This window comes from Pseudophryne corroboree, chromosome 11 (genome assembly GCF_028390025.1).
Source record: "Pseudophryne corroboree isolate aPseCor3 chromosome 11, aPseCor3.hap2, whole genome shotgun sequence".
NCBI classification, from domain to species: domain Eukaryota; kingdom Metazoa; phylum Chordata; class Amphibia; order Anura; family Myobatrachidae; genus Pseudophryne; species Pseudophryne corroboree.
The window spans coordinates 322,305,268-322,327,458 of record NC_086454.1 but is presented as its reverse complement, the minus strand read 5'-3'; the positions used below and the strand labels follow the sequence as shown (position 1 = coordinate 322,327,458).

The window sequence follows — 22,191 nt, the reverse complement described above, 5'->3', positions numbered from 1 at the left end:
TGGTTGGTTTCCATAGGCAACTTCTCAGTTGGCTCACTTCTCCACGTTTATCACTGCTTAGTATATCTCCCCCAAAGCACCAGCCAATCAGCTCCTAACTGCCATGTTACAGGCTGTGTTTGAATAATGACAGTTAGGAGACGGTTGGTTGGCACTTTATCACTCCATTTTATCACTTTTCAAGGCTTAGTACATCTGGTCCAATTTGTTAATATGCCTTTGTTATTATTATTATTATTATTATTATTGTTGTTGTTGTTTGCATATTGAATACATTCTTATTTTAGTAGTATTTGTTAAAAAAAAAAGTGAGTACTTTGGTTCTCCCCGATACTGGCCCTCATTCCGAGTTGATCGCACGTAGCATCTTTTTGCTGCTCGTGCGATCAACTAGACGCCGCCTATGGGGGAGTGTATGTTAGCATAGCAGGGCTGCGATCGCTTGTGCAGCCGTGCTATGCTAAAAAACATTTCCTGCAAACAAGACCAGGGTCAGACTTACTTACCCTGTGCAACGGATCCAGCGTCGAAGGTCCCGGAATTGACGTCAGACAACCGCCCTCCAAACGCCTGGACACGCCTGCGTTCGCCTTACCACACCTGGAAAATGGTCAGTTGACACCCCGGAACGCCTCCCACCTGTCAGTCTTCTTGCGATCGCCGATGCGATCACTTTGCTGGGCAACGACGCGCGTGCGCAATGCGTCCGCCGCGCATGCACAGTTCCGACCCTTTCGCACCGCTGCGACAAACTGCAGCGTGCGAACGGGTCAGAATGACCCCCACAATTCTATGTATATTTGGCTCATGAGGAGCGCCACCAGAAAATAATACTGATAGCTTTGTGTTCTCCATACTTTGTAATTCTGATTTATCTTTATACACATTTGTATATTTACCTTCATCCTGTGTGAGAATCATCTTTTTATCTAGTAAACGTTTAGCGCACGTAGCCTGTTAATAACAGTTGCATATATAGTGTAAAGGTTTCCATACTCTAACAGAACTCGAGATGATGCACAGTCTATTTAAACACACGTTGCCACTGAGTACAAGCTATTGCTCCTTGTTATGTTTGTTAGGAATAATAACTACATTCTCGACAGGTTTATCTCAGATATCATGGGACTGGATAAGTTTCTTAGATAAAGTTTGGCAAAAAACATCCAGGCCTGAAACACGGCAATGCTGTGCTGAAATTCAAAAGTATGTACGTATGACAGCTTAGAAAATGAAAGTGCACTTCTGATTGGCTGTTATTCTTTGCGGCGCCTTGTTTCTGCTGAGCTGCATTTTCAAAAATGTCTCCACTTTTCTTTAGCCAAAACCTCAAATTTGTTGCGGCTTTGGCTTTTTTGGCCCATAACACACAATAGCCATACAAACAACACACGTGTCTTGAGATGTTCGAACACACGGAATACACAGCTGCCTCCAAAGACGTGTTCCAATTGTATTTCTGCTGCGTTGGCGGAAATTCTAACATGTGTTGCTCATTGTGTCTTTATAGAGTTCTAAATGTGGTGTTTACATGTTTCAGCATCCACACAACTTGAATTAATGGATAAAAAATGCTGGATGTTAACTCTAGGAAGGCGATGGTCGCAGTCGCTCAGATAAAGGCTCTATACTTTTGCATTATGGAGCGGGGGGGGGGGGGGGGGCACCACACAGAACCATCACTACAACCCTGCAGGATGCATTTTGCATAGATGTCCCTGATTTATCAGTTCAGATGAAAACTATAAACAATAAATAATACATTTTAGATTTAGAGCTATTTTTAGTCATAAAAAAATAACGCAAGTGCAGTAATACTGTGTTTGTGTGTATGTTGGAAATAATGTGTGTGCAGGTGTTGATATTGAAGAGTTGTACAGTTGCACACCAGTGGATGATTCAAACTATGTACAGCCCAGTTACTTAACAAGTTTGTTGTTTTATAGCGATTTCGGTGGCCATCTTGGGATAATGCATGTAGCCTTCCTGGAAGTCAGGAAGACTGTAGTTTGTGCAGTAACACACTGCTCTTTTAACAGTGTACAGAGGTCCCAGAAGTAGAAATATATGAATTGTAAGTACATACTCCAGAGTTGAAAGACTGTAGAGCTCTTCTGATAAGGGCCCTCACTCCTAGGCCTATATTTACTAATAATCCGAGTTTGACCGATTTGTGTTTTTTTTTCTAAGTCCCAACACGGGAATTCACTAAGCACAAATCTCGTCAGTGTTTGGGCTATTCGTAATGGTTTTAACAGCAAAGTTCAGAAATACGAATGAATAGACCATCGGTCAAACGCGGCTGTTATTTCATACAACACGGGTATTCACTATTCATTCGTATTTGGGTGTTAGTCTCTGAATGCTCAAGTGCGGGTGTATTTTTTTGCGATTCGTTAAAAAAAGCAGCGAAAAAATAGACCTGCTTTTTCCTGGCGAGTATGGATAACCATGCACGGATCAGTGAGATCTGTGCATGGTTGTCTATGGGAAAGGGTCGTTTAGTGTAAAAACTGAAATTTTTTTGGCGTGGGGTCCCCCCTCCTAAGCATAACCAGCCTCGGCCTCTTTGAGCCGGTCCTGGTTGCAAAAATATGGGGAAAAAATTGACAGGGGATCCCCCATATTTTAACAACCAGCACCGGGCTCTGCACCTGGTCCTGGTGCCAAAAATACGGAGGACAAAAACCGTAGGGGTCCCCCGTATTTTTAACACCAGCATCGGGCTCCACTAGTCAGAGAGATAATGCCACAGCCGGGGGACACTTTTATATAGGTCCCTGCGGCCCTGGCATTAAATCACTAACTAGTCACCGCTGGCCAGGGTACCCTGGAGGAGTGGGGACCCCTTAAATCAAGGGGTCCCTCCCCTCCAGCCACCCAAGGGCCAGGGGTGAAGCCCGAGGCTGTCCCCCCCATCCAAGGGCGGCGGATGGGGGGCTGATAGCAAGTGTAAAAATAGCCAGCGGGCCCGTTTTTCCACCGCATGCTGGTACTTGTGGTTCTCCAAGTACCAGCTTGTGGGGAAGGCTTGCTGGGACTTGTAGTACTGCTACAAAAAACAATATTCTTATTTTTACACTTGGCTATCAGCCCCCCATCCGCCGCCCTTGGATGGGGGGGGACAGCCTCGGGCTTCACCAATGGCCCTTGGGTGGCTGGAGGGTGGGACCCCTTGATTTAAGGGGTCCCCACTCCTCTAGGGTACCCCGGCCAGGGGTGACTAGTTAGTGATTTAATGCCAGGGCCTCAGGGACCAATATAAAAGTGTCCCCCGGCTGTGGCATTATCTCTCTGACTAGTGGAGCCCGGTGCTGGTGTTAAAAATACGGGGGACCCCTACACTTTTTGTCCCCCGTATTTTTGGCACCAGGACCAGGTGCAGAGCCCGGTGCTAGTTGTTAAAATATGGGAGATCCCCAGTCAATTTTTCCCCCATATTTTTACAAACAGGACCGCTGGTTATGCTTAGGAGGGGGGACCCCACGCAATTTTTTTCTGTTTTTTTACTCTTTAAACTCTTTTTTTAAGGTACACAATGAAGCCCTGCACGGATCTCACAGATCCAGCCGGGATTCCTTGTGTTTTGTCAGGCAGTGTTTTACTCATCACTCCCGTAAAACACTGCCTGACATTACGAATCACATCGACATCGGAAAAGACGAATGAGGAAAACTCGGCAGCTTAGTAAATGACCGTATCAGGATTAAAAAAGTTGCAGTAAAATGCACCCGATACCATTCGAGTTCAAACACCCTTAAAACCGGCTAAAACACAAATATTAGTAAATATACCCCCTAGTGTTTCTGCTTACATTATCCTAATTACCCTTTGTAACATTGGGACCCTGAAATATTTTCCTATGTATAACCTACCAAATTGCTATTCTATATGAAACATGGTGTCTGAAAATTGTATAAGCCAGTTGTTGAACTCAAATGACCAGTTATGTTAGATTAGCTGTTTACATAAGCAGATTCACTCCTGAAAGTGTGGTCTGGGTCTCAGATATGTGTGTACTATACACCACAAGGGGCCATGGGTGGACTACGGAAATCTCACCTACTGTTTTGTGTACAGACTGTGAGAATACACGGGTGACAAAAATGTCCTAACAAGGAGAGATCTGAGGAACCTTCGCTCAGGTGAATCTCCATCCCGACAAAGCCATAAAACTGCCTATAGGAGTGATAAGAGACTCTGACAAGTAGACACTGCATTGTAAGAACAAAGAGGTTCTGCACACCTCTAAGCAAGGCTGCATCAATTAATTTTGGTACTGAGTTAATCTCCCAAAGGTGGGGGCCCAGGAGTAGCCTCCTGCAAAGATAAAATGCCTGTTGAAACTAGGCGAGTTGTCCATTACCAGAAGTCCCTTGACTGAGGGATGCACCATTCTATTCTGTGATCTCTTCCACAGCAAAAAAGTAGGTCTCATATGTAAGCAACCTTCATTTCTGATTTTCTCCCTTTTATTTCTGAAACTAATTGCAACATAGGGGGTAATTCTGAGTTGATCGCAGAAGGATTTATGTTAGCAGTTGGGCAAAACCATGTGCACTGCAGGGGAGGCAGATATAACATGTGCAGAGAGAGTTAGATTTGGGTGTGGTGTGTTCAAACTGAAATCTAAATTGCAGTGTAAAAATAAAGCAGCCAGTATTTACCCTGCACAGAAACAAAATAACCCACCCAAATCTAACTCTCTCTGCACATGTTATATCTGCCTCCCCTGCAGTGCACACGGTTTTGCCCAACTGCTAACAAAAATCCTGCTGCGATCAACTCAGAATTACCCCCATAATCTGTATGTCACTGTTTGTAATATATTTTTGTAACCAAACCTTGGAAGTATTTTTCAGATGAAATATATTTAATATAGTATATTCTCCATGTTTCTTGTTGAACGCGCATTTCTGTATGTTCAATGCTACATACCTATGTGTAATTAAGTGTAAAACTAATAATAATTGTGTTAAGAATGTAAGAACTCCCTTAACTTCCTATGTGGTGACAGTAGAAAGTGTGTGTTTATCCTAAGTGACTGAAGTGCGCAACATCACAAGCCAGGTTTTCTACGTTGCTGTACCTGAGGGCAGGCTGAAATCGTGGCACCCCTCTTACCCCTTGACAACTACTCTCTGCCTGGTCTTCTAGCCCCAGTCCTCTGTGTCCTTATTTCCGGGCACAACCTGGCCCCATGAAAGTACCAAAGCCCCCCGATTGTCACCCCAGGCATCCTCTGTCCCCATCTATTTCACTACTGATCACCTCACGCTCAGTGTGTTTCCTCTACTTTGTTCTATGTCTATAGTTGCTGCTTGTTCATTATTTCAATCTGTATTTTGTGCCACCAATGTCCATTGCTGCATGCCCTTGCTGCTGCTGCTGCTAATAATAATAATAATAATAATGATAAATACATACAATGGATTATCTAAACTAATTGGGACCATTAGGAGTTCAGAGATTTATGGGTCTATTTACTAAGTCATGGATGGAGATATAATAGACAGAGATATAGTACCAGCCAACCAGCTCCTGTCATTTTTTAAACACAGCCTATGACATGGCAGTTAGGAGCTGATTGATACTTTATTTTCGTCCACTTTATCTCCATCCAAGGCTTGTGCTGCCCATACACCAAAAGATTTATTGTCAGATCTGGATGGTTGGAATGAAAACCTGTTAATGGATGAACGCAAATGACAGTTGCTCCTAAATGCCATAAAACTGACAAAAAACGGATGTATTTTTAACCAATTTGTCTGATTGACCATTTTTGTCTGTTTTCCAGTGTTTGAGAGCAAATGGTCAATTGTCATTTGCTCTCATCCATTACCAGATTTTCATTCCAACCAGCCAGATCTTACATAGTTACATAGTTACATAGTTGTTGAGGTTGAAAAAAGACAAATGTCCATCGAGTTCAACCTACTGTACATTACATTTTTTATTTTATTTTTTTAATATTAATTAAATGCTGTATCTCTGGTTATTTTTTTCCGCTAGGAATTTATCTAATCCATTTTTAAACTTATTGATTGAGTCCACCATTACTACTTTCTCTGGCAGAGAATTCCAAATCCTTACTGCTCTTACTGTGAAGAATAACAATAAATCTGTAGGTATATGGCCAGCTTTAATAAACAGACCCCTAAGTGTATTCTGATAATTGGGCATGTATTAAACTGTGTGTGGGCTTTTTATTTCTTATTTTACGATATGATAGAATTTTGTGTTTACCGGCTAATATAACAACAATTAATATTTATAGTTCCCGTAAATCACAATTCGATAATTGGTTTTTCAGATAATTTGCCTTTGGATAATTGTTGTTCTACAGTAATAATTAAATGTGATCTGAACCAAGGTATATTTTATTTAATGTGTTCTGGGAGATAAGATAAAATATTTACACATTGTTCCTCAGTTGGGCAGATCTATATTCACGCCTAACACCATAATAAATGTAAAAAAAAAACCTCACCTGTATCTTGATTGTTTTATTTTTTTTAGCAGCCTGACTGGATGATAACAGCTAACCGGGATACACCAGCAGGGTAACAGCAGGTAACACACATACACAGGTTGGAATGGTAGCAGGTAACAGAGATACACAAGTGGGGGTAAAAGCAGGTAACACGGATACACCAGCAGCATGATAACAAGTAACAGGGATACAACAATGGGAGTAATAACAGGTAACAGGGATACACCAGCAGGAGTAATAACTGATAACAGGGATACACCAACGGGAGTAATAACAGATAACAGGGATACACTAGCAGGGTGATAACAAGTAACAGGGATACACCAGCAGGAGTAATAACAGATAACAGGGATACACCAGCAGCATGATAACAGGTAACAGGGATACAACAATGGGAGTAATAACAGATAACAGGGATACACCAGCAGGAGTAATAACTGATAACAGGGATACACCAACGGGAGTAATAACAGATAACAGGGATACACCAGCAGGAGTAATAACAGATAACAGGTATACACTAGCAGCATGATAACAGGTAACAGGGATACACCAGTGGGAGTAATGACAGATGACAGGGATACACCAGCAGGGTGATAACAGGTAACAGGGATACACCATTGGGAATAATAACAGATAACAGGGATACACCAGTAGGAGTAATAACAGATAACAGGGATACACCAGTAGGAGTAATAACAGATAACAGGTATACACCAGTAGGAGTAATAACAGATAACAGGAATACACCAGCAGGGCGATAACAGGTAACAGGAATACACCAGCAGGAGTAATAACAGGTAACAGGGACACACCAGCAGGAGTAATAACAGATAACAGGTATACACTAGCAGGAGTAATAACAGGTAACAGGGATACACCAGCAGGAGTAATAACAGATAACAGGTATACACTAGCAGCGTGATAACAAGTAACAGGGATACACCAGCAGGAGTCATAACAGATAACAGGGATACACCAGCAGCATGATAACAGGTAACAGGGATACAACAATGGGAGTAATAACAGATAACAGGGATACACCAGCAGGAGTAATAACTGATAACAGGGATACACCAACGGGAGTAATAACAGATAACAGGGATACACCAGCAGGAGTAATAACAGATAACAGGTATACACTAGCAGCATGATAACAGGTAACAGGGATACACCAGTGGGAGTAATGACAGATGACAGGGATACACCAGCAGGGTGATAACAGGTAACAGGGATACACCATTGGGAATAATAACAGATAACAGGGATACACCAGTAGGAGTAATAACAGATAACAGGGATACACCAGTAGGAGTAATAACAGATAACAGGTATACACCAGTAGGAGTAATAACAGATAACAGGAATACACCAGCAGGGCGATAACAGGTAACAGGAATACACCAGCAGGAGTAATAACAGGTAACAGGGACACACCAGCAGGAGTAATAACAGATAACAGGTATACACTAGCAGGAGTAATAACAGGTAACGGGGATACACCAGCAGGAGTAATAACAGATAACAGGTATACACTAGCAGCGTGATAACAGGTAACAGGGATACACCAGTGGGAGTAATGACAGATGACAGGGATACACCAGCAGGGTGATAACAGGTAACAGGGATACACCAGCAGGAATAATAACAGGTAACAGGGATACACCAGTAGGAGTAATAACAGATAACAGGGATACACCAGTAGGAGTAATAACAGATAACAGGGATACACCAGTAGGAGTAATAACAGATAACAGGAATACACCAGCAGGGCGATAACAGGTAACAGGGATACACCAGCAGGAATAATAACAGGTAACAGGGATACACCAGTAGGAGTAATAACAGGTAACAGGGATACACCAGCAGGAGTAATAACAGGTAACAGGGATACACCAGCAGGAGTAATAACAGGTAACAGGGATACACCAGTAGGAGTAATAACAGGTAACAGGGATACACCAGCAGGGTGATAACAGGTAACAGGGATACACCAGCAGGAGTAATAACAGGTAACAGGGATACACCAGCAGGAGTAATAACAGATAATAGGGATATACCAGCAGGGTGATAACAGGTAACAGGGATACACCAGCAGGAGTAATAACAGATAACAGGAATACACCAGCAGGGCGATAACAGGTAACAGGGATACACCAGCAGGAGTAATAACAGGTAACAGGGATACACCAGTAGGAGTAATAACAGGTAACAGGGATACACCAGCAGGGTGATAACAGGTAACAGGGATACACCAGCAGGAGTAATAACAGGTAACAGGGATACACCAGCAGGAGTAATAACAGATAATAGGGATATACCAGCAGGGTGATAACAGGTAACAGGGATACACCATTGGGAATAATAACAGATAACAGGGATACACCAGTAGGAGTAATAACAGATAACAGGGATACACCAGTAGGAGTAATAACAGATAACAGGTATACACCAGTAGGAGTAATAACAGATAACAGGAATACACCAGCAGGGCGATAACAGGTAACAGGAATACACCAGCAGGAGTAATAACAGGTAACAGGGACACACCAGCAGGAGTAATAACAGATAACAGGTATACACTAGCAGGAGTAATAACAGGTAACAGGGATACACCAGCAGGAGTAATAACAGATAACAGGTATACACTAGCAGCGTGATAACAGGTAACAGGGATACACCAGTGGGAGTAATGACAGATGACAGGGATACACCAGCAGGGTGATAACAGGTAACAGGGATACACCAGCAGGAATAATAACAGGTAACAGGGATACACCAGTAGGAGTAATAACAGATAACAGGGATACACCAGTAGGAGTAATAACAGATAACAGGGATACACCAGTAGGAGTAATAACAGATAACAGGAATACACCAGCAGGGCGATAACAGGTAACAGGGATACACCAGCAGGAATAATAACAGGTAACAGGGATACACCAGTAGGAGTAATAACAGGTAACAGGGATACACCAGCAGGAGTAATAACAGGTAACAGGGATACACCAGCAGGAGTAATAACAGGTAACAGGGATACACCAGTAGGAGTAATAACAGGTAACAGGGATACACCAGCAGGGTGATAACAGGTAACAGGGATACACCAGCAGGAGTAATAACAGGTAACAGGGATACACCAGCAGGAGAAATAACAGATAATAGGGATATACCAGCAGGGTGATAACAGGTAACAGGGATACACCAGCAGGAGTAATAACAGATAACAGGAATACACCAGCAGGGCGATAACAGGTAACAGGGATACACCAGCAGGAGTAATAACAGGTAACAGGGATACACCAGTGGGAGTAATAACACATAACAGCTTTACACCATGCAGGGGTAAAATGAATACTTTTAATAAATCTCCCCCTTAGGCCAGGTACACATAAGAACAATATCGAGACTATTTGCTGTATCGGAACGACAAGTCATGCACACCGTCCAATGTGTATGCACTATTTCTCATTCCTGCGTATGAACAGCAGGTCATGTGATTGACCGTGCTGCATGGTCAATCAATCCATATCATATGCGGCGCTGTGCATATTAATGAAGGACGGAATGACATATTGTTCCGTTGTTCATTAAATTGTTTAATATGTACAGGCCATTGGGGATGGCCCATCGTCCCGATCGCACGTAGTACTATTTTTATTTTATTTTTTATTTTAGGTAGGATTTGTTATAACCAAGTGATGAGGTGCCTGCCACATAGAGAGCTGATAAATGATGATAATGATTTCTTTAACTGACACTGCATCTTTGGACGCCACAGCGATGCAAAAATGTGGTGATGCTGCAGGAGGCGTCTAAGGAAAAAAGACACCCACTACCAGCATCCAAAAACACAGCATCAGATCACCGTTGTGATCACTGGCCATCCGAGTACATCTCAAGCAGGATACACACTGCACAATGAGGGTCATTCCGAGTTGATCATAGCTGTGCTAAATTTAGCACAGCTATGATCATTCTGCCTGACATGCGGGGGGGGGGGGGGGGGGGGACGCCCAGCACAGGGCTAGTCTGCCCCGCATGTCAGTCCGGCCCCCATGCACAAATACAAAAGCATCGCACAGCGCCGATGCCTTTGTATTTGAGGAGTAACTCCCGGCCAGCGCAGCTCCTGCATCTTTGGACGCCACAGCGATGCAAAAATGTGTTGATGCTGCAGGAGGCTGCAGCGGCTGTGTGAGACGTCACGCAGCCGCCGCGGTCCACACCCCCCAGTGGTCCGGCCACGCCTGCGTTGGCCGAACCACTCCCTCTAAACGGCGGCTTAACGCTGCCGTTCAGCCCCCTCCCGCCCAGCGACTGCCTCTGTCTCAGAGGCGATCGCTAGGCCACGAAGGCTGCCATGCGTCGGCGCACTGCGGCGCCAGTGCATGCACAGTTCCGGCCCGAACGTTGCGCTGCGACTAACTGCAGCGTGTGAGCGGGTCGGAATGACCCCCTATATGTCGTCCAATCCGGCGGATCAGACCTACCAATCGAGCACATTATCTAGTGTGTATCCGCTATGTCACTGACGATACGTGGTCCCGCAGGTCATCAGTGACATCCTCCGTTGGCTCTACATGCAGGACCATCGGATCTCCGTATAACGCTGACACACACACACACACACACACACACACACACACACACACACACACACACACACACACACACACACACACACACACACACACACACTGTATCATATCCCCAGCTGTGGTTTGCTCAGGAATGAAATAAATGGATGTTTATATAAACTGACCTTTAGTTTTTCTTTACATATGAGTTAAACATGAGACATAGAAATGCCATTTATCAGCTGTGATACTAGATCCCATGTAACTAATCACGGACACAGCTTGTAATAACCGTAGCCGAGTTCCTTTACTGTTATTCTCATTCATGCTCCTTTATAAAAGATTGTTATCCTGGTTATAATAACATGGGTCATACGTGGTGGTATCGTGTACTATAAATGTGCTGACAAGCAAATCCATCCATGTTATATCATGTTTTACTATAACTAGTAATGTATAATGTTATGTTATATGTAATCATGACTAGTGATGTATACTGCTATGTCACGTATCACCATGACTAGTAATGTATAATGTTATGTTACGTGTAATAATGACTAGTGATGTATAATGTTATGTCATGTATCACCATGACTAGTGATGTATAATGTTATGTTACGTGTAATAATGACTAGTGATGTATAATGTTATGTTACGTGTAATAATGACTAGTAATGTATACTGCTATGTCACGTATCACCATGACTAGTAATGTATAATGTTATGTTACGTGTAATAATGACTAGTGATGTATAATGTTATGTCACGTATCACCATAACTAGTAATGTATAATGTTATGTTACGTGTAATAATGACTAGTAATGTATAATGTTATGTTACGTGTAATAATGACTAGTAATGTATACTGCTATGTCACGTATCACCATGACTAGTAATGTATAATGTTATGTTACGTGTAATAATGACTAGTGATGTATAATGTTATGTCACGTATCACCATAACTAGTAATGTATAATGTTATGTTACGTGTAATAATGACTAGTGATGTATGATGGCCCTCATTCCGAGTTCGCTCGCTAGCTGCTTTTAGCAGCCGTGCAACGCTATGCCGCCGCCCTCTGGGAGTGTATCTTAGCTTAGCAGAAGTGCGAACGAAAGGATCGCAGCAGTGCTTTAAAAAAAAATTGTGCAGTTTCAAAGTAGCTCCAGACCTACTCCTAGCTAGCAATCACTGCAGACTATTTAGTTCCTGTTTTGACGTCATAAACACGCCCTGCGTTCGGCCAGCCACTCCTCCGTTTCCCCAGCCACTCCTGCGTTTTTCAATGACACGCCTGCGTTTTTACACACACTCCTGGAAAACGGTCAGTTACCACCCAGAAACACCCACTTCCTGTCAATCACTCACCGATCAGCAGTGCGACTGAAAAACGTCGCTAGAGCTTGTGTAAAACTACATTGGCTTTTGTGGAAGTACGACGCGCGTGCGCAGTGCGCACCATACGCATGAGCAGAAGTGCCAATTTTTAGCCTGATCGCTGCGCTGCGAACAACGGCAGCTAGCGATCAACTCGGAATGACCCCCGATTTGTCATGTATAACCATAACTAGTGATGGATAATGTGACATCACATATCACCATAAATAGTGATGTATAGAGATGACTAGCGATGTATATTGTGACGCCATGTATCATCGTGGCTAGCGATGTATAATGTGACGCCATGTATCACCGTGACTAGTGATGTATAATGTGACACCATGTATAACCATGACTAGTTTTGCATCATGTAAAGCCATCTATCACCATGACTAGTGATGCATCATGTGACGTCATGTATCACTATGACTAGTGTTGTAAATTGTGGCACCATGTATCACTATGACTAGTGATGAACAGTATAGTGATGTCATGTATCAAAATGATTAGTGATGTATAATTTGATGCCATGTATCACCATGACTAGTGATGCATAATGTGACACCATGTATCACCGTGACTAGTGATGCATCATGTGACGCCATGTATCACCGTGACTAGTGCTGTATAATGTGATGCCATGTATCACCATGACTAGTGATGTATAATGTGACACAGTGTAACACTGTGACTAGTGATGTATAGTGATGCCATGTATCACCATGACTAGTGATGTATAATGTGACACAGTGTAACACTGTGACTAGTGATGTATAGTGATGCCATGTATCACCATGACTAGTGATCTAAAATGTGACATGGATGTATCACTGCGACTAGTGATGCATAATGTGACACCAAGTATCACCATGACTAGTGATGTATAGAGATGTCATGTATCACCATGGCTAGTGATGTCATGTATCACAATTAGCGAGGGCAATCCCGGGCCCTTTTTCAATCCGGGTATCGGGAATGAAAAAGGTCAATCCCAGGATTCCCGAGATATCCGGGATTGGCTTTATTCCTGTTTGTGTGGTCGCCCCCCGCACCGCCCGTCCCCTCCCCTCCCCACCCGCCCCACACATAAACCAACTCACCAAACTGCTGGGGCGGGAGGGAGAGGATCTTCTTTCAGCTGCGGTGACTGCAGGGGCATCCGGGAGAAGGCGGCGGATGACGGCCACCTTACCAGCAGCCTAAGCGGAAGTCACTGTGCAGCGTGACCTCACAGTCACTGGTCACGCTGCGCCGGGGGAGCTGGGCAGCTTCTGAGCGTCCTGAGGACGCTCAACACTGATCCTGCAATCCCGGGGATGGAGTTTCCAATCCCGGGATTGAACCCTGGCCTATTTTTGGTCTAAATCCCAGGATCCCGCCGATCCCGATCCTGGGATTGGCCACACTAATCACAATGACTAGGGATGTACAGTATAATGTGACACCATGTATCACCGTGACTAGTGATGTATATATGTGACTTTACGTATCACCGTGACTAGTGATGTGTAATGTGACGCCACGTATCACCGTGACTAGTGATGTATAATGTGATACCACGTATCACCGTGACTAGTGATGTATAATGTGACACCACGTATCACCGTGACTAGTGATGTATAATGTGATACCACGTATCACCGTGACTAGTGATGTATAATGTGACGCCACGTATCACCGTGACTAGTGATGTGTGATGATGCCACGTATCACCGTGACTAGTGATATGTAATGTGACGCAATGTACCACCATGACTAGTGATGTGTAATGTGACGCCACGTATCACCGTGACTAGTGATGTGTAATGTGTCGCCACATATCACCGTGAATAGTGATGTGTGATGTGACGCCACGTATCACCGTGACTAGTGATGTGTGATGTGACGCCACGTATCACCGTGACTAGTGATGTGTGATGTGACGCCATGTATCACCGTGACTAGTGATGTGTGATGTGACGCAACGTATCACCGTGACTAGTGATGTATGATGTGACGCCACGTATCACCGTGACTAGTGATGTATGATGTGACACCACGTATCACCATGACTAGTGATGTGTAATGTGACGCCACGTATCACTGTGACTAGTGATGTATGATGTGAAGCCACGTATCACCGTGACTAGTGATGTGTACTGTGACGCCACGTATCACCGTGACTAGTGATGTGTAATGTGACGCCACGTATCACCGTGTCTAGTGATGTGTAATGTGACGCCACGTATCACCGTGACTAGTGATGTGTAATGTGACGCCACGTATCACCGTGACTAGTGATGTGTAATGTGACGCCACGTGTCACCGTGTCTAGTGATGTGTAATGTGATGCCACGTGTCACTGTGACTAGTGATGTATAATGTGATGCAACGTATCACCGTGACTAGTGATGTATAATGTGACGCAACGTATCACCGTGACTAGTGATGTATAATGTGACGTCACGTATCACCGTGACTAGTGATGTATAATGTGACGCAACGTATCACCGTGACTAGTGATGTGTAATGTGACGACATGTATCACTGTGACTAGTGATGTATAATCACTGTGACTAGTGATGTGTAATGTGACGACATGTATCACTGTGACTAGTGATGTGTAATGTGATGCCACGTGTCACTGTGACTAGTGATGTATAATGTGATGCAACGTATCACCGTGACTAGTGATGTGTAATGTGACGACATGTATCACTGTGACTAGTGATGTGTAATGTGACGTCATGTATCACTGTGACTAGTGATGTATAATCACTGTGACTAGTGATGTGTAATGTGATGCCACGTATCACTGTGACTAGTGATGTGTAATATGACGACATGTATCACTGTGACTAGTGATGTGTAATGTGACGACATGTATCTCTGTGACTAGTGATGTGTAATGTGACGCCATGTATCACTGTGACTAGTGATGTATAATCACTGTGACTAGTGATGTGTAATGTGACGCCATGTATCACTGTGACTAGTGATGTATAATCACTGTGACTAGTGATGTGTAATGTGACGCCACGTATCACTGTGACTAGTGATGTGTAATGTGACGCCATGTATCACTGTGACTAGTGATGTATAATCACTGTGACTAGTGATGTGTAATGTGACGCCATGTATCACTGTGACTAGTGATGTATAATCACTGTGACTAGTGATGTGTAATGTGACGCCACGTATCACTGTGACTAGTGATGTGTAATGTGACGACATGTATCACTGTGACTAGTGATGTGTAATGTGACGACATGTATCACTGTGACTAGTGATGTATAATCACTGTGACTAGTGATGTGTAATGTGACGACATGTATCACTGTGACTAGTGATGTATAATCACTGTGACTAGTGATGTGTAATGTGACGCCACGTATCACTGTGACTAGTGATGTGTAATGTGACGACATGTATCACTGTGACTAGTGATGTGTAATGTGACGACATGTATCACTGTGACTAGTGATGTATAATCACTGTGACTAGTGATGTGTAATGTGACGACATGTATCACTGTGACTAGTGATGTGTAATGTGACGCCATGTATCACTGTGACTAGTGATGTATAATCACTGTGACTAGTGATGTGTAATGTGACGACATGTATCTCTGTGACTAGTGATGTGTAATGTGACGCCATGTATCACTGTGACTAGTGATGTATAATCACTGTGACTAGTGATGTGTAATGTGACGCCATGTATCACTGTGACTAGTGATGTGTAATGTGACGCCATGTATCACTGTGACTAGTGATGTATAATCACTGTGACTAGTGATGTGTAATGTGACGCCATGTATCACTGTGACTAGTGATGTGTAATGTGACGCCATGTATCACTGTGACTAGTGATGTATAATCACTGTGACTAGTGATGTGTAATGTGACGACATGTATCTCTGTGACTAGTGATGTGTAATGTGACGCCATGTATCACTGTGACTAGTGATGTATAATCACTGTGACTAGTGATGTGTAATGTGACGCCATGTATCACTGTGACTAGTGATGTGTAATGTGACGCCATGTATCACTGTGACTAGTGATGTATAATCACTGTGACTAGTGATGTGTAATGTGACGCCATGTATCACTGTGACTAGTGATGTGTAATGTGACGCCATGTATCACTGTGACTAGTGATGTGTAATGTGACGACATGTATCTCTGTGACTAGTGATGTGTAATGTGACGCCATGTATCACTGTGACTAGTGATGTGTAATGTGACGCCACGTGTCACCGTGTCTAGTGATGTGTAATGTGATGCCACGTGTCACTGTGACTAGTGATGTATAATGTGACGCAACGTATCACCGTGACTAGTGATGTATAATGTGACGCAACGTATCACCGTGACTAGTGATGTATAATGTGACGTCACGTATCACCGTGACTAGTGATGTATAATGTGACGCAACGTATCACCGTGACTAGTGATGTGTAATGTGACGACATGTATCACTGTGACTAGTGATGTATAATCACTGTGACTAGTGATGTGTAATGTGACGACATGTATCACTGTGACTAGTGATGTGTAATGTGATGCCACATGTCACTGTGACTAGTGATGTATAATGTGATGCAACGTATCACCGTGACTAGTGATGTGTAATGTGACGACATGTATCACTGTGACTAGTGATGTGTAATGTGACGTCATGTATCACTGTGACTAGTGATGTATAATCACTGTGACTAGTGATGTGTAATGTGATGCCACGTATCACTGTGACTAGTGATGTGTAATGTGACGACATGTATCACTGTGACTAGTGATGTGTAATGTGACGACATGTATCTCTGTGACTAGTGATGTGTAATGTGACGCCATGTATCACTGTGACTAGTGATGTATAATCACTGTGACTAGTGATGTGTAATGTGATGCCATGTATCACTGTGACTAGTGATGTATAATCACTGTGACTAGTGATGTGTAATGTGACGCCACGTATCACTGTGACTAGTGATGTGTAATGTGACGCCATGTATCACTGTGACTAGTGATGTATAATCACTGTGACTAGTGATGTGTAATGTGACGCCATGTATCACTGTGACTAGTGATGTATAATCACTGTGACTAGTGATGTGTAATGTGACGCCACGTATCACTGTGACTAGTGATGTGTAATGTGACGACATGTATCACTGTGACTAGTGATGTGTAATGTGACGACATGTATCACTGTGACTAGTGATGTATAATCACTGTGACTAGTGATGTGTAATGTGACGACATGTATCACTGTGACTAGTGATGTATAATCACTGTGACTAGTGATGTGTAATGTGACGCCACGTATCACTGTGACTAGTGATGTGTAATGTGACGACATGTATCACTGTGACTAGTGATGTGTAATGTGACGACATGTATCACTGTGACTAGTGATGTATAATCACTGTGACTAGTGATGTGTAATGTGACGACATGTATCACTGTGACTAGTGATGTGTAATGTGACGCCATGTATCACTGTGACTAGTGATGTATAATCACTGTGACTAGTGATGTGTAATGTGACGACATGTATCTCTGTGACTAGTGATGTGTAATGTGACGCCATGTATCACTGTGACTAGTGATGTATAATCACTGTGACTAGTGATGTGTAATGTGACGCCATGTATCACTGTGACTAGTGATGTGTAATGTGACGCCATGTATCACTGTGACTAGTGATGTATAATCACTGTGACTAGTGATGTGTAATGTGACGCCATGTATCACTGTGACTAGTGATGTGTAATGTGACGCCATGTATCACTGTGACTAGTGATGTGTAATGTGACGACATGTATCTCTGTGACTAGTGATGTGTAATGTGACGCCATGTATCACTGTGACTAGTGATGTATAATCACTGTGACTAGTGATGTGTAATGTGACGACATGTATCACCGTGACTAGTGATGTGTAATGTGACGACATGTATCACCGTGACTAGTGATGTGTAATGTGACGACATGTATCACCGTGACTAGTGATGTGTAATGTGACGACATGTATCACTGTGACTAGTGATGTATAATCACTGTGACTAGTGATGTGTAATGTTACAGCACCTCAGCATGCAGGTAAGAAATAATTATATTTGTTATGAAAAAATGAAACAAATAAAAGTCTTGCAGATAACAATGAGGGGAGAAATGACGCGGATTTATCAGCCAGGATCAGAGGTATAAACGTGATATAACAGGGACAGGAGATCACACGGACAGTCAGCAACAGAATGAAACATTGTTGCCGAGTACATGTCTCACTACAGTCTCTCAGATCAAGTCTGAGCTTCTGTGTGTTGTACAGGAAAGCCGAGCAATGCACGTCATCCTCAGGGTGGTGGGGGAATATTAATAATAATACTACTACAAATAATGATAATAAAACTGCTACTACTACTACTACTACTAGTAGTAATAATATTAACCATAATAATACTACTATTTCTAAAAAGGATGATACCAACAAAAATAACAATAGTACCTCTACTATTAAAACATATAAAAAGTTATTGCAATTTTTTATATCTAAAAATGTGTGTGTGTGTGTGTGTGTTTGTTTGTTTGTTTGTGTGTGTGTGTGTGTGTGTGTGTGTGTGTGTGTGTGTGTGTGTGTGTGTGTGTGTGTGTGTGATAAATGATGAGCAAGCAAGCAGCACTCTTCTTGTCAAATGAAATATCCAATCCTTTTTACACAATTCTATCTCTATCATCTATCTATCTATCTATCTATCTATCTATCTATCTATCTATCTATCTATCTATCTATCTATCTATCTATCTATCTATCTATCTATCTATCTATCTATCTATCTATCTATCTATCTATCTAATCTATCTATCACACAAACCCAGGCAGTAGGACACGGTGGGAAAGGAGCGTAATCCGGCACAGCAGGGGTTACAGTCTATTCTCGGAATTGACAACCATCGAACAATCAGACCTCGATATCGGGGGGCGGGGGGGGGGGGGGGGGCGCCACATGGTACAATCAGAGTCCGGGGGATATCGTACAATCAGAGTCGGGGGGGGGGGGGGGCGGGACTTCGTACAATCAGACCACAGAGGAGGGAGGACATCGTACAATCAGAGTCGGGGGGATATCGTACAGTCAGAGTCTGGGGGTGGGGGGACATCGTACAATCAGACCACAGAGACGGGAGGACATCGTACAATCAGAGTCAGGGGGACATCGTACAGTCAGAGTCGGGGGGACATCGTACAACCAGAGTCAGGGGGACATCGTACAGTCAGAGTCGGGGGGACATCGTACAAAAGAGTGGGGTGGGGGCATCGTACAATCAGACCACAGAGGCGAGGGGATTTAGAACCGGAGCCTTTATTCTGGGGGTGCAGATAAAGAGTAGGACACATGAACCTTTATTTCTACATTGCGTTATTCTAAAATATTCCAATCACAGCTATATGACAACTAAGGATGTCATCCAGGCAAAATAATATTTTTTTATGATGTCCGTAAATTAAATAAAATCAAATTCACAATTTAAAAAAAAACAAAAAAAAATAAAACAAGTGAAATCTGGCAAAAAAAATAAAAACAATGAAAATATAATCCTGTAACAACGAAAGAGGTTACACAGCATAATGTGATGGGCATGTGATGTGATATATCTGGCTGCGAAGCGAGCGTGAGGATATGAGGGAGCTGGCTGCGAATATGTGCGAATCTCAGTGTGATGTAGGATTTCTTATAACCCTGCCACTCTCCTGCCCCTACCAACTGTGGCATCAGGGGCACCTTATTCTGGGTTATATGGAAATATAGTCAATGAAAATAAAGTTATGGAATCAATAGTCAGCCGCCTGCTGCTCTCCTAGTGATGTGGAACTAGCAGTCCCAGCATTCCACGACTAGAAGTCCAAGCAACACCAGGAAGAAAGAAAGTAATGCTGGGGCTTATGGCTCCACCATACCTGGAACTGGAAGCAATGCTGGTACTACTAGTTCCACAGCTCCTAGCAATAATATGTGCTGCCTCTATTTGGGCAGTGCTGATCCTGTGACAGCCAGGGGCAGGTAGGAGAGGATAGGGAGACCGATCTGGTAAAACCTGCCCTGTACTTGGGAGTCGATCATTAGGGAGGCATTGAACACAGGGCAGATGCTGGGGTTATACCTGTAGCCACCTGCCAGGCAGTCCATGGTCACCTTACCCCCAGCAGGCAGCACACTGCCCCCTCTCCCCTTCACTGTCTGGGAGCTCAGGATGCTCTCTATGCTGAAACTCTTGTGGAGCTTTGGGGTGGCGTCCTCTGTGGCCTTTGGGTTCTGGTCTGGGGCCCCATGCCCCTTGGTGCTGGATGGGCTGTCATCTTCCAAGTCTCTATCTGAACCCAACTCTTGTACATCCTTCAGTGGCCTTTCTTCCTGCAGGACCTCTTTCCCATCGTGGGCTGCAGATGAGGGCTCCTGGTCAGGCAGCAGTGGCACAGATGAGGGCACCTGGTCAGGCAGCATTGGGGCAGATAACGACCCCTGGTCAGGCAGCAGTGGCACAGATGAGGGACTCTGGTCAGGCACCATCGGGACAGATATGGGCCCCTGGTCAGGCAGCAGTGGGACAGATGAGGGCCCCTGGTCAGGCAGCAGTGGGACAGATGAGGGCCCCTGGTCAGGCAGCAGTGGGACAGATAAGTATAAGGAAGCTGCACACCTATGAGGATTGTCCATTAGACTGACAGAGGTCACCTGTGGGTGGCCACACTCTGTCCTCAGCTCTGCAGAGCCTCCTTCCTCATCTGAGGAGTACAAATCCCCAACACAGTCCTTCCTGGAACCAGGACCCTGAGCTCCCACCAGGAGCTCACCAATGACTGACCTCTTGTAGGCAGCTCCTCTGGATGGCTCTGGCTTGTACCTAGCTCCCTCCTGGGGAAACAGAGGTTTGGGCTTCCTTTTCCTGCGTCTAAAGTTGCCATTTTCAAACATATCCAGACTTTTAGGGTCCAGGGTCCAGTAGCTGCCCTTGCCAGGTCTGCCCTTCTCTCTTGGCACCTTGATAAAGCAGTCATTGAGGGAGAGGTTGTGTCTGATAGAGTTCTGCCAGCCCTGCTTGTTGTCGTGGTAGAATGGGAAGCGGTCCATAATGAACTGATAGATGCCACTGAGGGTCACTTTGTGGTCTGGGGAATCCTTAATGGCCATGGCTATCAGGGCTATGTAGCTGTAAGGTGGCTTCTGGGGAGGCTCCTGCCTGGAGAGGACACTGGAAGTGGCAAAGCCCAAGGTGGGCATCAGTGACCTTTCTGTCCCATACAGGTAGAGCAGAGGGGGCCTGGGCAAGTCACTGGCCAGCTGAGGTAGGTGGCTGCTGTAGATACGGCTCATCCTGGAAGCTTTGGCAGCAGAGAAGAAGGGATCTGCAGCCTGAGTCCCACCAGCCAGCCTTCCACAGCCTGCTCTCCCTCTGTCCCTTCTTCATAGTTTAAAAAATGTTAAATAATTGTTGTAAGTTTGCTATTTTATGTTGACTTAGCGCTGGAAAATAAATTGTCTATGATAAACAGTCCTCCTATTCCCAGCCCACCCACATTAATTACAATTTCATTGCAAAAGCAAAAAAAAAATAAAAAAATAAAGAAAATCTGCAAGTTCTCCCCACGTGTCTCCCTGGTACCAGCCAATGGGGTCTTGCTGCTCCCCCCATTTGTTTGGGGAATTAGCCTGTTGATAAGCCTGCCCACCCAAGTTGAATCAAGCTGTGTT

General features: G+C 43.9%; 1 protein-coding gene across 1 annotated transcript; it reads right to left on the bottom strand.

Annotated features, from left to right (window-relative positions):
- Positions 1–19,785: 19,785 nt before the first annotated feature.
- FOXL1 (forkhead box L1) lies at positions 19,786–21,943 on the bottom strand. Its single transcript, XM_063946234.1, has one exon. It carries the CDS (start codon positions 21,811–21,813, stop codon positions 20,464–20,466), a length of 1,350 nt encoding a protein of 449 aa, XP_063802304.1. The 5' UTR covers positions 21,814–21,943; the 3' UTR covers positions 19,786–20,463.
- Positions 21,944–22,191: the final 248 nt, after the last annotated feature.